The sequence below is a fragment of the Phalacrocorax carbo genome (assembly GCF_963921805.1).
Source record: "Phalacrocorax carbo chromosome W unlocalized genomic scaffold, bPhaCar2.1 SUPER_W_unloc_1, whole genome shotgun sequence".
Taxonomy (NCBI): Eukaryota; Metazoa; Chordata; class Aves; order Suliformes; family Phalacrocoracidae; genus Phalacrocorax; species Phalacrocorax carbo.
The window spans coordinates 2,969,106-2,986,321 of NW_026990243.1; the positions used below are offsets into that span (position 1 = coordinate 2,969,106).

At 39.0% G+C, this 17,216-nt stretch overlaps 1 protein-coding gene and 1 non-coding gene across 13 annotated transcripts in view; both read left to right on the forward strand.

Annotated features, from left to right (window-relative positions):
* Positions 1-17,216, forward strand: part of LOC135310790 (ubiquitin-associated protein 2-like) — a 99,147-nt gene that overhangs the window by 52,665 nt on the left and 29,266 nt on the right. For 3 of the 12 annotated variants that reach the window (XM_064439757.1, XM_064439759.1, XM_064439758.1), the window contains exons 9-15: positions 3,202-3,261; positions 4,453-4,505; positions 10,869-10,936; positions 12,737-12,926; positions 13,608-13,821; positions 15,226-15,500; positions 16,661-16,839. In XM_064439757.1, coding sequence (XP_064295827.1) covers positions 3,202-3,261; positions 4,453-4,505; positions 10,869-10,936; positions 12,737-12,926; positions 13,608-13,821; positions 15,226-15,500; positions 16,661-16,839 — 1,039 coding nt within the window. Of the gene's footprint in view, positions 1-2,783; positions 2,827-3,201; positions 3,262-4,452; positions 4,506-10,868; positions 10,937-12,736; positions 12,927-13,607; positions 13,822-15,225; positions 15,501-16,660; positions 16,840-17,216 lie in introns of all 12 variants that reach the window. The other 9 variants (XM_064439765.1, XM_064439768.1, XM_064439760.1 and 6 more) reach the window with 5 other exon arrangements.
* LOC135310819 (small nucleolar RNA SNORD121A) lies at positions 16,231-16,314 on the forward strand. Its single transcript, XR_010370815.1, has one exon. It is a non-coding gene; the product is annotated as a small nucleolar RNA SNORD121A (small nucleolar RNA).

The following is a 17,216-nucleotide window of genomic DNA, read 5'->3' on the forward strand; positions in this document are numbered from 1 at the left end:
CAGTAATGCAACTTAGGGCATGTATGGAAATTTGGTGAGCGTGGTATGGAGGAAAAGGTGAGAGAGGGCGTTTGGGAATTTTCCTGGCCTCACCAGGTTAATGGTTCTTAAGGGTATGAATGAGTGAGTGTCAGTGTGGGGTGTTCCTGCAAAATCATTTGGTTGGTGGAAATTTAAAGTAAACTAGTTAAGTGTGAATGTTCTTTTTGCTGCTAATCTTAATTTACTTTCAGTGCAAATGGAAAAGGCACCATAACTGACAAAATAAAAAGATGTCTCTTTATATATGATTGTAGGAAGTGTGTTTTATTTTTACAGTGTTTCTTCTTTAGAGAAGCCATAGGAATGTCAGAAGTAAGTCCCTGAGCAAAAAAGAAGAGATCTCTTTAAAAAGAGTAGGCTTTAAAATTTGAATAATTTTGTTTTGTGCAAGTGGGAAGAACTTTCAACCTTATGATGGAAAGCATCTTGAGGGGTTATTAGAGGAGGCTGCAGCTGGGGTAGTAGTTTTAAAGCAGAAGAGTGCTGGGAAGGAAGATGGAAGAAGAAGGGGTAGGGGGAAAGAGTGGCAGACAAGGTGTGGGGCTGGAAGCAGGTTATACAAAGTTGAGCTGCTAATTTGGCTTGTTAATCACATATTTTCAATTTTTTTCCGTAATTTACAGTGCTGTTATGTTAGTTACAAATCAACAGTCCCAGTAATAAATAAGTTACCAATGTGGAGTTACTAAAGATGTGAATGAGGGGGATGTATATGTATGGAAATCCATAAAACTTGCAGTGGGCTAATGAAGGATGTCAGATAATAGTATACACAGAGAAAGGGTGGGATGGAAATTCCTCTATTCCTTATTACCCAGTCCCATTTCTTCTTTCATCAAAAAAAAAAAAAAAGAAAATTAGCTCATACTAGCTACTTGGAAAATTAGTGTCTTTCATCTGCAGTTACATTAAAAAGGAGATAACTGGGCAACTACGTGGCAAAACAAAACCAGTTTTGCATATCAAAATGTTTTCTGAAGACATGCAAATATAAACTCTGTGGAATTCTGAGTATTTACTAAATATTTTCTCTTTAAGCCAATGCTGGAAAGAATCAACATCAATATTTTAAATTAAAAAGAAATACACTATTTGTTTCCAAAATGTAGTTGCCCCCATACGTGCTCTGAAAGCACTCTAAAACCTCTTGTCCTGAATTGTTGCAGATGCCAGAGGAACCGCAGTAGCCTGAATGAAAGGTGTTTCTAGGTGCACCATCGTGTAATGTAGAAAAGCTAGCTGGTTCTGTGGAGGTAAAATTTATTGTTGTTGGTTGAAATAAGAGAGTAAAGGGTTAATCTTTAACGGTTCATAAGATTTAAGTGTAATTGTATTCCAAATAATTCAGCATTGGTTTTCCTGCCTCCTAATTTTTATAGAAGTAATGTATAACTGAAAGGTAAAGAGAAGGGACAGGTGGGATGAAATAAAATGATCAATCCTTGTCCAAAAGGGAATAAACTTGAATGGTGTAATTGATATTTTGTTACAGGCATGCTGAGTGTTCTTTTGTAATGTACAAGTCAGTGGGAGATCCTGAACATCAAATCACAGCATTTCTTATAAGTAAATTATGTTGGAGGTAGTCACTTCTCAAAGTAGGTTATAAAAATGGTATTGTATTCTGGTAATTTACTGATACCTCTACTTTGATAGAGTTTCATAAATTTCACAGAAAAACTTCATTTGTTATTATATTGGTTATGAGCAGCTTTAAATGACTCTGAAACTGAAGAATGACAAGAAAAAAAAATTATAGTGTAACTGTCAAGGGGGAAGGAGGGAATTGTGTAGCTTGGAAGTTACAAGGAAGTTGTTTGGGGTTTTTGGTGGTTTTTTGTGGGTGTTTTTTTTTGTGTTTTGTTTTTTTTTTTTTAGGACTGCTGTAAAAGTCAGAAGGAACATTTTAAGGAAACCCTGAAGGTCATTCTAGAAGATGAATGTAATCCAGAAGGAAAGGTTTAGTGCAGAAGTTTGGGATAATAAAATGATTTGGGGGCTAATATCTAAGGCTGATTATTCAAAAAAGGGAACAAAACCCAAATAGTGTGACAGGAAGTGAGGAATTAGAGGAAAATAGCTGAAGCCTTACTAAAACCATATAGTATACTTTTTATTGGCTTTATAACTTTCTAAAACTAAATTTGTTACAAAGGGAGACAGGAAAGAGTCACAGATAGCCATCTAGGTTGAAGTTGCTATGACAAAGATCCTTGAAAGCACAAAGCATAATTTCAGTGGAAAACAGAGAACTCTTAAATTGTGATGCTTTGCAAGGCTTGGGGACAAAGGTTGGGAAGACCATATATCATATATGGAGTTGCAATAATGCCAAGGTGGATTTTGGACTAAAAGGAAATGGATACATTTTGTGGCAAGATCAGACTTAGAATCCCATTAATAGGAGGAAGGCATTAGCAAACTGCATTTAATGCAGAGAAGAGCAATGAAATAACTGAGGCTAGAAGGATTGAGTTGGTAAGGTAGAGTATTAATAAGCAATAATAATAAACCTAGCATCTTGGGTAAACTAGTAAAAGGGTGAAGGGTTGTGTTCAGTATTTAAAAAGAGTAAATGCACAGAACCATGGTCATAAGTAGGAGCAACAGGTAAACATTTAAATTGAATGTCAGGAAAGTGTCACAAGTATTATTCTAAACAGGTTTGGTCTCCCAAAGGTAACGGGAGGTACTAAAGAGTTGGGCTTGATTTGTCTGAGCTCATTTTGTGTTTGTTTTAGCAGGCTCCAAGCTCCGTTGTTAGAGTTCTGACACCAACACGAGGTTTGTCTTCTACAGAGGCAGGCCTTGCTCTGACTGATGGGAGATAAGTATAAGCAGGACAAATACCAGGGTGTATTTCTTCAAAGAAGGAATATCAGAGGAAGGGATCCTGTGCTGGTCAGGAGAAGGGGAAGAAAAACTGTTTCTCTTAAAAACTGCTGCTCATTGGGCTTTTCTTCCTTTCCAAAATTTCTGTGGAAACGTGTGGATTAGTCTAGAAATTTGAGGCACTGTAGTAATTTTGCTGTGCTCAAATAAGATCATTAGTTATTTTTCAAGTGCCTCAATATTTTGCAGCATGTAGAAACCTGGTTAGGGGCTGTTTGGTAAAATGTGAGCGTGAGATGTTTCAGGCAACTCTATATTGCTCCACAGAGCCAACACAGAGCAGATGTTACCTTGCTCAGGACCTGCCAAATAATTTTGGATTCCAAGGTATAAACCCCCTCTCCTCTCCCCGCTGTGTGTATATTTTTGTGGTAGGCCTGTTCACCTCACTGGCTTAGTGCCATTCGACCCTCCTCTGCCCAAGACACTGCTTTGTAAAGGTGTACAAAAGAATGCACTAATGTGGTGATGGCATTAGTATGAACTGGATTTGATTCTGTTTTCAGGGGGCTTGTTTCTGGATGAATGTGTCTCAGAGGGTTCCTGGTTAAGTAAAAGGAGATGATTAAAGCAGTAGTTCTTTTGCTTTTGTACTTGATCAAAGGTGATGGTAGCAGGAACTTTACTGCTGGTATTTTCTTAACTTGTGCTTATGTAGTTTAAATGCAGACTCTGGTTGTTGCTGGGATAACCTTCCATATGCTTATGCTGGTGGGCAAGGCCTTCAGTCCATTTATTGCTCTTGCATGTCTGTGCCTGCTGCTTCCTGTGGAAGGGATCAGATTTTTGCATCAGTAGGATCATTTCCTGTTGTTTTCCCATTGCTGCATGCTGTGGATTGTGCACTGTGCTCCAGTCTTTGCCAAATAAACTCTACCACAAGTTATGGGAAGAAGTGTTTTGCAGCTACAGTGGAAGCTTATTGACTCTTCTGCTTCCGTTACATGGATTATATACGTTTTAAAATAAAATTGGTCTATTAGTGGAAGGGATTGGGGTTGTTCTGCCCTGAGGAGAGAATTAACAGGTTGGAATGGAGCCTCCAGAGGCATAGCTTAGGTCTTGAAATTGAGTATGTTGAAAGTAGGTTTATGGATGTCAGAGCAGGTGTTGTGGTTGTGTTTTGTTCAGGCTTTGTATGAATTTGTGCATGAAACTGGGAGATCCCAGGGGAGGGTTGAGTAACCTCTTGCTGTCATTGGGGACATAGGAGGAAGTTCTTCCAATGGTTAGGATTAATCACTGGTTGCAGACATGTATTCATGCAAATTATGTCTGGTACTGTAGTGGCTAAGAAATTCCTGAAATCAGAAATTAAAGGGGGGGAAGGAAAACCCCTCCCAAAACTTTAAATCTGCAGACCAATTTCCTAGAGCTTCCCATGTTTCCAACCACCATCTCCTTGCTTTGTGTTCCACTAATAATGAAACAAGGATTGCTTATAAAGCAGAAGGGTTGAAATATGACATTGTGCTTTTAGCTTGTAACTGTTTTCTTTCCTTCCCCACATTACAATAGGAGCATGGAAAAACTCCATAGAAGAATGGACAGCAGAAGACTGGAATGAAGATGTAAGTGTACCTTGTTGGATAGACCGATTATTTACCCTTTTTAGAGTTTGTGTTGTCTTCAAAAACTAAATGTTCAAAGTAATACTTTGCTGTATGCATGCAATGATAGTTCTTACTGTGTTTCTTGCTGTAATTCCTGTTTAAAATATATATATTTAGATAAGCTTATTTTTTAAATAAAATTGAATCAAGAAATATTAACTTCTTTTGCTGGATGTACAATAAATAGATTATAAAATTTTAAGTTTTATCTCATATGAAGTATTTGTTAATTATAGTTCTCCACTGCTTAATGCCGATGGGCGTTAACTGCATACTTCCCCCTACTATTGTGTAGAGATTTAAAGCCATATTATCACAGGACTTTTATGTAATTAAGTGCTGAACCTTACTATCAGCTTTAGACTCCTCATTTGATGCTTTTTGTTTGAAATCTGCATAATTGTTCAACTTAATCTACTTCATGTTCATAATATTAAAAAAGGAGCTAGTAGTATGTTGAAGTTAGCACTTAATTGCTTTATTCCTGATGTTTTGTCATGATGTGTTGTCTAAAGTACTACAACAGTTTTGGTTCTTGTTCTTTATCAGGCAAGAGATGTCTTCATGTCTGCAAAATATTAGGCATTTGTGATCATCACGTGAAAATCACATTTTTGATTTTAAGTTTTCAGTTACTGTATTAAAGCTTAAGCAGTTCAGAAAACAAACTAGGTAGCAAGAAATATGGAAAGGAAAACTTAGCTTTTAAGAAGTTTTTTATCTTTTATAGGAACATCGATTATTTCAAGTTTATTTTCCGAAGAGTAAGAGATTGTCTCAGAAATCATCCCTTTTGCCTCCCTCTGTAGGGTGGCATGTCAGTGTTATCCCTAGAAATGTGTGAATGTGTCATTATATAACAGATATGAAAACTCTGTCCTTACCTAATGAGAGGGCTGTGTCTTTCGGAAAAGTTAAAAGAAACTCTAAAATTCCTAGGTTTTCTGTATCAGTTACTACCACCAAAAGCTGGCATCATTTTAAAACCTGTCCTCTTATTTCTGCAGCATATGCTAGAGGTGGACTAAGGGCTAAGGATAGTGAAAATTTATGGCCTTGTTCTCACCCCTGTTTGCTGGTGCAATACAGCATTTGTAATACGGGAGGAGTGTTGAGCAAAGCTGACTAGGGATATATATTTTTTTAATTATTAAATCTGAGTAATTTGCACATGAATCTTGAAAGAGCAGCATATGAAATCTCTAGCCTGTTGTTAATTTTTATAAATTTTAGTGTGTTGGAAAAAAACCCAAACCCTGTAACCTGTGAGAAAGTTGTTCATGTGCTGATGTTCAGAAAGAGTGAATGAAATGGCGAGCTGCAGGCAAATTGGCCCAAAACATCCCTGGGGAAAAAAAAAAGGAAAAAATTGTTTCACTTGATGTAAAAAAAACAAAACAAACAAAAAACCCCACAAAACAACAGAAGTGTAAAAATACAGTTTGTGCCATTCAGTGTAGTCTTATGGAAAATAGGTCCACTTCAAATAAACCTGATCTTGGTCTTTAAGTAAATTACAAGTTAACTGTGAAGATAGAGTATGTCCTTGTAAGAGATTTGATTTACATATTTTGTTCTAAAACTAATTACATGCTGTCACAAAACACATTAAGTGGATTAAAATCTGCCTTGCAAATTTCAGCCATTAAATCTTTTGCAGGAGGACCCTTACTGAATGTGGGCATTTCTAGGAGGGCTATAAAGGAATCCAGTCCCAGGCCAGATGCCATCTAGTGTCTTTATCAATGATTTGGAAGTAAAAATAAATTAAATAAATAAATAAAATAAAATAAAACTGCTGAATAAAATGTGTGGGAAACACAGGAATTGTTGGAATGGCAATTAAAAGTAAGCCAGTCATGCAGAGAAATCTGTACCTCTGCTAGACTTAACCTGTTCAAATGAAAAATGCTTTAATATAGCCAAATGCCCATTTGTTTTATAGGAATAAAGGCACACCTCCAGAACAAGGGCCTGTCTTCTGGAAAGCAGCAACTGAAAAATTTTCAGGATTGTAGTGGGTGATGAAAAAAGAACAGCTCAGCACGATCTCCTAAAGGGCTATTGTAGTATTTTTATCTGTAGGTATTCTCCCCTGTCTCTTAGTCATTCTTGATTTATATTTCTGTATGTGGAGTCTCCTGAACTTGATTCTGAAATACTGCATCCAATTATTCATTGCTTTTACAAAACAAAAGTTGTGGAAAATAGCTGAAAATTATTTACTGATAGAATTTGGTCCTTGAGAGTGAGATTTTTAGTTTACTGAATCTGGAAAGTTTACTTTATTAGCATATAATGGGCTCTGGCTTTAGTCTAGCAGAAAAAGGCATAATATGAACCTGCGACTGGAAAATGGAGCTGCATGTTTAAATGTATAATAAACAAATCTAGTAGCATGACTAATGATTAAAACAACTAAGGATCATAGAACCGTAGAATGTCCTGAGCTGGAAGGGACCCACAAGGACCATCGAGTCCAACTCCTGTCCCTGCACAGGACAACCCCAAATTCACACTGTGTCTCTGAGGGTGTTGTCCAAATGCTTCTTGAATATCACCAGGCTTAGTGTTGTGATGCCTCCCTGGGGAGCCTGTTCCAGGGCTCCACCACCCTCTGGGGGAAGAACCTTTTCCTAATACCCAACCTAACCTTCCCCTGGCACATCTCCCTGCCATTCCCTCAGGTCCTGTCATCGGTCACCAGAGAGGAGAGATCAGTGCCTGCCCCTCCTCCTCCTCTTGTGAGGAAACTGTAGACTGCAATGAGGTCTGCCCTCAGTCTCCTCTTCTCTAGGCTGAATAAACCAAGTGACTTGAGCTGCTCCTCATACGGTTTCCCCTCTAAACCCTTCACCAACTTCATAGCCCTCCTCTGGACACTCTCTAGTAGCTTTGTATCCTTAATGTCCTGTGGCGCTCAACACTGCCCACAGCACTCGAGGTGAGGCCGCCCCAGCACAGAGCAGAGCGGGACAATCCCCTCCCTCGACTGGCTGCAATACAGGGCTTGATGCACCCCAGGGCACGGTTGGCCCTCTTGGCTGCCAGGGCATGCTGTTGGCTCATGTTCAACTTGCTGTCGACCAGAATCCCCAGATCCCTCTCTGCAGAGCTGCTCTCCAGCCTCTCATTCCCCAGCCTGTACAGCCAGGGGTACTGTGCCCCAGGTGTAAAATCCGGCACTTGCCCTTGTTAAGCTTCATACGGTTGGTGATTGCCCAGCTCTCTAATTTGTCAGGAAGCTGATGTATTTGCTGTCTGCAGATAAAGACCAGGTGTTTTTCTGAAGAATATTTTTGTTTAAATGTGTTGTTCTCTAGTCAGATACAAGTTAGGAACAGGTGAGTGAAGTTTAATGTTGTTTGACCTGAGGATTAGATTTCTGTGATCCAATAGTCCTGTCTGGTATTTATTTTTAGTAGTAAGTATTGAGCAAGTATAGTAAGTTGTCAGCACGCTCTTAGAGTGGAAACTACTTTCAGTGAGAATAGGAGGTTGTATTTTGTTAAAGGGATATTCAGGGCATGGACAATGAAGGACCAGACAAATGAGGTACTGTAGATGGCTCTGGGTTTTCCTGTTAAAATTGTGATCATGTTCCCCTAGCTAAAGAAAATAAAAGTTTATCTACAGAAACTGTCAGAAGGGGAGAAATAGAATACATAAAAATTGTTGGAAATTGGATTAAGGCAAACATTTTCTGTACAATATTGGTAGTCTTAGTTTTTATTTGGAACAACAGCAACACTAAAAAAAAAAAAAGTATTTTAGCGGGAATGTTTCCTTTACCAGGAAGTAGCATGAGAACTTGTTTTCATTTAACTTCAGTACATCATATCAAAATAGTAATAAGGTTTTCTTATTTCTGATTTGTTGATGTTGAGTTTTTGAGGATGCTCGAGTATAATTTCCTGTTCTCCTCACCTGTCAACTGGCCATAGGAGCTGGTAGCTAGTTCTTAAATATATTGTCTGTTTGGTGATTGGAGAATGATTTTTATCATAGGAACAGGAGCTGAAAAGCACGGGCATTTCATTGCCAATGGAGGAAATACCCTTATGAGGCTGGCGCTTGCAAACGGTTCATGACTGTTGACTCAGTTCTGGGAAAATGCCGGAGCTTCAGTGAAAAATTTGCAAGTGTAGCATACAGTGAATGTAAATAACTTTCTTAGGAGCCAATAGTACTACTTCTAAGAAATACTAAATGCATCTGCATAATAAAACTTTTCAGCTGCTGCTGTATGAAGTATGTGTTTTGACAAATGCCATAATCCCAGCAGACTTCTGAATTAGGTGCTTGATTGGAGCTTGTGGCTGTGAGTTTGCCACAGGGTGTAGTGTAAACTTCAATGTAGCTGAGCTGGTATCTGGAGACTTTTGTTTTGCATGCTGGTTCACTTGAAGAGAACATTTCCTTTCATATGTCAAGCACGCTTTTGTGTTGTCACAAAACATCCCTGGTCTCTTTGATTTGCTTAGTTTTCAGGATTCATCGGTGTTTTGGCCATGGTTAGTCTTATCCTGGGTTATGTGAACATAAGAAACTGTTGGCATTACAAAGAATTTAATATTTAACCAAGGGATTGCAGAAGCTGCTGCTCGTGTCACTAGCTGACCTCTTTGTGCCATATAATGCAGGAGTGTCATAACACTACAAAAAGTACAGTACACATTGTTCTAAAATAACACATACAGTGGGGAAAGGGCTGAACAACAGAGAAACAGCCTTTTTAACTGGAAATATGCTTGAGCTGAATTTTCTTTCTTCATTTTGGACAGTACGTAGAGTTGTGGGCTTGGCAGCATTATGCACAGGACAGAGTTGTGTTCCAGAAAGATGGGATTAAAATGCATTGCATTGGCGGGAAGGGAAGGAAATAAAGGTGGTGGTATTTTTTTCATGACACAGTTTTGCACATAAGTGGGTGCTAGGGAGAGTACATGAAACATTTGAACATTGTCTCTGAGTGGTAAGTGATTGGCTCCTAGTAAGCCCTTCTGCATCCTGCTTAAATCAACAGTGTTTCATAGGAGAATCCCAATCAGATGATGGTGTTCAGGGATATACGTGCTTTCAGTAGAGCTGCCTGTGGGATGGCAGATGAAATTGGCTCATGTCCGTGATGTCCTTTAAACTGTGCTGCTAGCAATGAATGCAATTAAGAAAAAAAAATGCATAATTTCCTGGAAGGGTTTTTATTCAAATGTCACATTCTGAAGTGATTCTTTGTGAGTGTTTGAATAGGTCAGTTATTCTTTAGTCTAAATACAAAGCTACACCAAAGTAGTTAAGGGTGATTTTGTGCAAATTTACTTTAAAATTTAACCATTATACATGCATATCTCTGTCTTGTTAAATCTAACCTGTACCGGCTTAAGACCTATTCTGGTTTGCAAGTATTCCTGTTGATAGAAATGAACTAGCCCTAGGAAGATATAGCTGTTTATTTTTTTTAAATAAATAAAAGCTATTTAAAAAAAAAACACCAAAGAGCAAACAAATCACCCTCCTACAAACCAAAATCACCCCCTTCCCCCCCAAAAAAACCTCAACCAACCAGCTCCCCCTCCCCAGCTACCTGTGCAAGTGTCTGTCTCTATTATAACAGCATGGTGAAAGCAGTATGGTTTTCTGCTGTCAATGATCTGATTGGTTATGCTAGTATAAGCAATTACATGGTTCTCCCTTTATTATTGTTTTTGAACTCATGCTCACAGAGCAATTGGTTTAAGATGTTATTGCCGCCCCTAGCAGAAATGCCAAAAAAGAACCACCAATGGGGGTTCACTGTACATACCTGAGTGCAAACCTGCCTCCGCTGGTGATGTGAGCTGAAATGTAAAACGCAGGAATACATGAAACGAGTGAGTGGGAATGTTGCAATGTGTTAGACTTCTGCATCAGGATTTATCAGAGCTGCTCTATGGGGTCCTAAATTATGTCTGCACAAGGTGTCTTTACACTGATGATATATCAGCTGTCATGTTAATTATTTTCTACTGGTATATTTCAGTTAAACTGTTGCCCAAACTGATGTAGCTACGTTGGTATATCATTGTGTGTGTTCAGTAGATCGAGTTTCCTAACACTTTTTAATTAAATTGGTACTTCATTCTGTGGAGAAGACACTGCTGAAGTTTGACTACGTGTTTTTGTCTTTTTAAGCAGAGCTGCAGCATAACTGGTTGTAATGGTAGTTTGACTTTACTTTTATCTGAAAGTACATGACCAAGATGGAATTTCTGCAGATGTCGCAGCACTGAAGTGTGAGCATGTGTATGTTTTAAAATACTCCCCACCCCCCTTCTTTTTCAGCTTTCAGAAACAAAAGTCTTCACTGCTTCCTCTGTTCCAGCTGAGAATCATGTGACTACTGGGCAAAGGTAAGCTGCTCTTCCACGGTTTCCCTATACCTTAAAAACCTGCTTGGTGAAGCAATGTTAGCTTGCACATATAATATGTTGAATAAAACACAGGGCAGCCCTGGTCAGAGATTGGTCAAGCTAATTTCAAAATTGCAAAAGCCTTGCTTGCAAAATGTTGGTTTTGTGGGTTCCTATGTTACCTATTATTGACTACAGAAGTGGAGCTGAACGTACCAAATCCACAAGCATAATACTGAGAAGACTGTCTTCTGTGCAAAGACTGCTTACAGGCAGGAACAAAAGTAGCTGGGAAGGAAAGTTTGCTGCTGTTGAAAAGGAAGCACTGGCTTTGCTGTTCAGAAATTGGAAAGCCTGCCCCTATAGATGCAGAGTGTTCAGAACATAGTGCTTTGACAAATATATTAGCAGAAAAGCTTGCATTGGCAAGAAGGTGAATTTTCCAGTAAGCATCACAATTACTTGTCTTAACTGATGATCTAGTGTTCAGATAGAGAACCAAAAATATGGCAGTTGCTGCCTTCCTTTGCTTGCCTTTGTCTTCACCAAATGCCTGGCCGATGATGATATGGAATCAGTTGTCTGCATTAGCCTCAGGCCCCAGGAGAGCAGGTTAAAGTTGTGTGATGAAGACTTCGGTATTTGGATAGCATGAGATCTGAAAACTAGATGGCCTTAATGATCCCAAACATCTTGATACAGCTGTACTACTGTACCTCCAGACTGCAGCAAAATTTTCCTTGTAACGTGGACGTGACCCAGAGGAGGCATGGTGTCAGTTGGTCTACAGTTTATAGTCCTTTTCTTCTTAAAGGTGATATGCTCACATGTTCATTGTTCTAATGCAAATATTCTTCCAGTGGATGCCCCTCAAATTATGTTAGAAAATATTTTAGTTCATCAACTAAACTTCTGGTGTGGTGGTTTTTTGGTTTGTTTGGTTGGGTTTTTTTGGGAGGGATGGGGGTGTTGGGTGTGTGGATTGATGTGTTGTGTTTTGTTTGTTTTTTTTAAACTCACTATAAGAAATGTTTGGACATTAAGAAATCTATGCGAATGGAAGTACTGGAAGTGGCTCTTCAGCCCAAGCCTGCAGCGTATTTAGGATAAACTTGTGCTAAACATGTGGTAAGGGTTAGTAAGCCATGCTAAATATAAGAAAATTCACATTTCTCATCCTGCTCAGGTATATGTGGTAGAGTAATTTTGGATATGTGCCTACTATCTGAGAAACTTAGCTTTTATTTCTGCTGCTCTCGTGACTTCCATGTCATTACACATTCACTCAATTGCTGCATGTGTGACTTTATTCTTTTCTGTCCTCATACCCGCCCTATACAGAGGTAGGACTTTGATCCCTTGCTCTTTTTAAAGGTATAGCATGATATACAGAGAATGTGGATTATCAATATATATTAAAAAAATATAATGGGCTTGCAGGCAGGATCCACTCAAACATAATGTATTGTTTATGACTCGTCTCCGGTTACTTGGTTATATTAATCATATAGGTTATTTATGTGATATATGATGTTATAAATTTGATGATGTTTGAAAAGAGTACAAAGATAATTTATATTCTGTGTAGTGGAAGGTTTCAGCTAGCAGAAATTTACTTTCTGGCAAAAACCTCTATTCTACCTCTTTTTGTACGGCAGACAAGCAATATTTGAAAAGACCGCTAATCAGTAATAATTCTGTTGCTGGTACAGCAGCTTTAGTATTTTTAGTGCTTTTTTTCAGTTTCACTGCAGCCTAATCATCATGTTTATTCCAGCCAAACTTTGCTTTTTCTTACAGCATTGATTTGGTAACACTGCTTCAAAAGCCTGTGACTTCTACCCAAGAGACAGAAGGCAACTCATTTGAGGCTCCCCAGCAGCAGAGCTTTGGTCAAGCTCTAGTCTTCACAAATTCTCAGCACAGCACCCAGATGGCATCAGGAACTGGCAGCTCCAGTGCTGTAAATTCTTATTCTCCTCAAAGTCTGGTAAAATTTTCTTATGCTTTCTAAATATTCTTCATGAGTAAATATTTCAGGTTAAACAACTTTTCTAGTACTGGTCATTTCATGAGATGTTTCAGTATTTGTAAAATTCAGGTTCCATTCACACACACACAAAAAAAGGATTACTTTTTTCTGGCTTTGCTTAGTAGTTGTTTCTTGGTTTACATGAAGTACTTGTATTAATTTTTGAGTAGAGAGTGTTTACTGCATGCTGATTTAGGATGAAATAATTTTATAGTGAAGAGTTCTATGCCAGAAAACTATGGTGTATTATTTCCAAACACATATCTGACTGCTTTTTGTGGAAACCTGATTATTTCTGAGTCAATCGTGAGGGCTTGAAATTGGGCACTTGTATTTATTCTCTGATTAATCAGTTCAACTAGTAGTATATACATGCTATTTTGAGATGCATGGATTCAAGTAAATCAGTGTTATTGCAATCAGTAGTGGTGGTTGTATCTGTGATAACCAGAGAGGATCTGGCCATATGCTACAACTGCTGAATTTTTTTTATTGGTCATTTATTAGTAATCTAGGACTGAAGAGGTTTTGGTTGCTGCCAAATAGCAGCTGTAGGCATTGACCCTATGGCTGTGTTCAAATTATTTATTAAATACTTAACTCCACTCCTTCCCCTCTTCATTTTTTGTCTTTTGGTAGTCTGCAGTTCTTTGTTCTGGCTTTGGAGAACTTGGATCCTCTAAATTGGCAAACTCTACTGGATCCCAAATCTTGGACCAATTGAAATCTCCAAGTTTGAGTCAGTTTACCTCTCAACAAAGCAGCAGTAGCTCTACCACCACTACCACAACTATTACGTCATCCTGGGATCTAAAACTGCCCGCTACCCAGTCCTCAGTCCTCAGTAAGTTTGGTAAGTGCTTTGACATAGTTTTCTCTCTTTCTCTTTCTTTCTGTTAGCCTGTAAGATTTCTTAATGCCAATGACAGTTTAAAATGGCCCTAAATGAAAAGCTTTTCTAAAAAATGTAATCCTAATAATACAACTGGTTACAACATTGTAAGAGTTACACTTACTTGCTGGTGATAGACGTTATGAGTATATCACAAACTAAGTTTTGATAGGCTTAAGCCTATCCATAAACGTCACTGCATCTTTAGAAGTTGTTGAGCCTTCATGTAATGACATCTTTGATTTAATGTGCTTGAATATCTAAGTGGAACTTTGATGTAACTTTTTCCTCAACAAATCCTGGAAAATACTACTTTTCATTGTGCCTATGCTGCTTCTAGCTGAGTATAAGGTTGTACTATATTTTGTCTTTTTTTCCCCCCCAATTTTTTCCTCTTCTAACCATTACATGAATTTTGAATGAGTACTCTATAATTTATCGCATCTCAGTGTTCTTTGCCCAGTGTGAAATCTGTGTGCTGAGATGCAGGTTACCTGTTCTATCCATAATTATATGGCTTTTCATTTAATTGAGTAAAATTAGTAGAAACAGTGAAAATGACACAAACTTTTTTGCAGTGTAGTTCCTAGCAGTATTCTCACTGTGAAGAGTGATAGCTCTTGTATCTATCTTGTGTGTATGTGTATATGCTTCCCAATAGCAATTCTGAAAAAATGTTGCTTTCTAATGCACTTTACCAACTGAATAAAGAAAAAAAAAAATAACAAAAACCTTCACATTTTAAATGCTGTGGATCTCTTTATGGTGGTTGACCAGTGCTCTGATCCACTGCCTGGCTTTCAGTGTCTGAAAAATATGAAAGGAGACGACTTGGAAAAAAAACTGTCAGTGTCCAGCATCTCTTGACTTTTAACCAGATAGAGATGGTAGATGACTTCCTATTTGTGTTGAAAATCTTTTCCTTTGTAGGGACAGGAAATCCTAACTCCTAATACCTCTAAATTGCAACTCCAGACCCCTTAGAAGTAATCACAATTTATCAGCACAGTTAATTACAGTGAAACTTGCAGTGCTTGATTAAAATAATCTGTAACAGTTTTTTGAGGCCTAACGTGTGATAATATTATGTGACTGTATAGATAGGTTTATTTTCATATTTTTGCAGAAAGCTAAATAATGCTTGCCCACAGCTGTTTGTTTAAAGTAGAGAATATCAAATGTTGGGCTTATTATTGCAGTGGTAATGTTCAATGTGAAACTCGTGATGTCTGAAAGACTTGCACGCTATAAAATCATAGCTGTTGAGTGTGTCAAGTTACACAGATTCTTTCATAAAGAGTAGAAGCATGAAGAACAGAGTTTAATGCTTTAATTTTAATATTTCTTTTTCCAAATGCTGACCAGACTTTAAATCCCAGCCTGAACCATCCCCAGTTCTGAGCCAGCTGACCCAACGACAGAAACAACAAATACAGGCAGTCCCTGTTCCTCCTCCTGGGCTGGAGTCATCCTCCTCCCAGGTAAAATTCCGTGAGCCATCACCAGTAGACACCTCCACAGCTGTTAGCAAAATATTACAGCTCCCTGCTATATCTATGGATAACCAGGCAGTGACTGCCCATCAAACCCAGCAGAAACAGATAAAACCACCAAAACGGAGGATAACTCCAGCATCCAAGGTGGGTAATTGAGTAGTGGCTTGTCCTTAGTAAACATATAAACATACAAAAGCTTGTATCAAGAATAGGGTGGCCAGCAGGACTAGGAAAGTGATTGTCCCTTTGTATGCAGCACTGGTGAGGCCGCACCTCGAATGCTGGGTTCAGTTTTTGGCCCCTCAGGACAAGAAGGACCTTGAGGTGCTGGAGTGTGTCCAGAGAAGGGCAACAGAGCTGGGGCAGGGTCTGGAGAACAAGTGTGATGGGGAGCGGCTGAGGGAACTGGGGTTGTTTAGTCTGGAGAAGAGGAGGCTGAGGGGAGACCTTATCGCTCTCTGCAACTGTCTGAAAGGAGGCTGGGGGTGGGGTGGGGGGGATGTTGGTCTCTTCTCCGAGGTCACTAGCGATAGAACGAGAGGAAACGGCCTCAAGCTGTGTCAGGGGAGGTTTAGATTGGATATTAGGAAAAATTTCTTCACTGAAAGGGTTGCCAAGCATTGGAACAGGCTGCCCAGAGAGGTGGGGGAGTCACCATCCCTGGGGGTATTTAAAAGACATGTAGACATGGCCCTTAGGGACATGGTTTAGTGGTGGACTTGGTAGTGTTAGGTTAATGGTTGGACTCGGTGATCTTAAGGGTCTTTTCCAATTCAAATGATTCGATTCTATATATAAAGTTGTTAGGGAGAGCAAAGACCATGGTCTATTTCTTGTTTATAAAGCAGGAAATTCTAAGCTGGATAGTTTTTAGGTCCAAAATACAGTGATGTTGTCTTTTCCAAGCACGTATCTAGTTGTGTTGTGTGGGAAAATGACTTGCTGAGTGATCTTAGATTGACTTAGTAGCCACAAGATGAATGCTGACTGAAGGGGGATGGACACGGATGACACTGATATTCTAGAATAGTATGGCTTACTCTTTCAGCTCTAGATCAGGGCACAGAATCAATGAATTAATTTCAGGTTACAAGAATGTAGCTAATTTATGTGATGTAAACTGGGAGGTTGTCACAGATCTAGTTAGCAGCGAAGGCTGAGGCAGTAACCGAAGAAGCCTGTAGTTAAGGGAGGAGAGGGTGTCAGTTACTGATATCTTTAATACAGATAATGCATGCAAAGGAATTATGGCGCTTTTCCCCCCCCCCCCCCCCCCCCCCCCCCCTCCCCCCCCCTCCTTTAAGATTCCTGCCTCTGCAGTGGAGATGCCTGGGTCAGCGGATGTGACAGGGTTAAATGTTCAGTTTGGAGCTCTGGAGTTTGGATCAGAGCCTGCACTCCCAGAGTTTGGATCAACTTCAAGCAGTGAGAATACCAGCCAGGCGACCAACAATAGCTTGTACTCAAAATCTGTAAAGTATGCGTGAGTTCCCCTTGTGCATTCTTACGTGCCTTCTTTAAGGGGTCAAGTTTGTGCCAAAAACATGAAGGCACAGTTACCATGTAATGGGAGGGGAAAATATGATGACTTGTAAGGCTAAGTGTTTTCTGTGGATGGCATCTTAAAGGAGAAATTTATTCTCTAATGACAATCAAAATCTCCCTGGGTGGGTGGATGCGAAGCTGGTGATGACAAGAATATAAATAATCTTATAAGCAGCTACTCTTTACAGAATTGCTTTCTCATATTTAACTGTCCTGATTTTCAAATTTTGAGGGCTTGTTCCTCACAGCCTGGATTTTTCTGCTTTTGATCCAGGAGAGATGACCCTTGTACCATATATGTGTGTCAGTAGATTT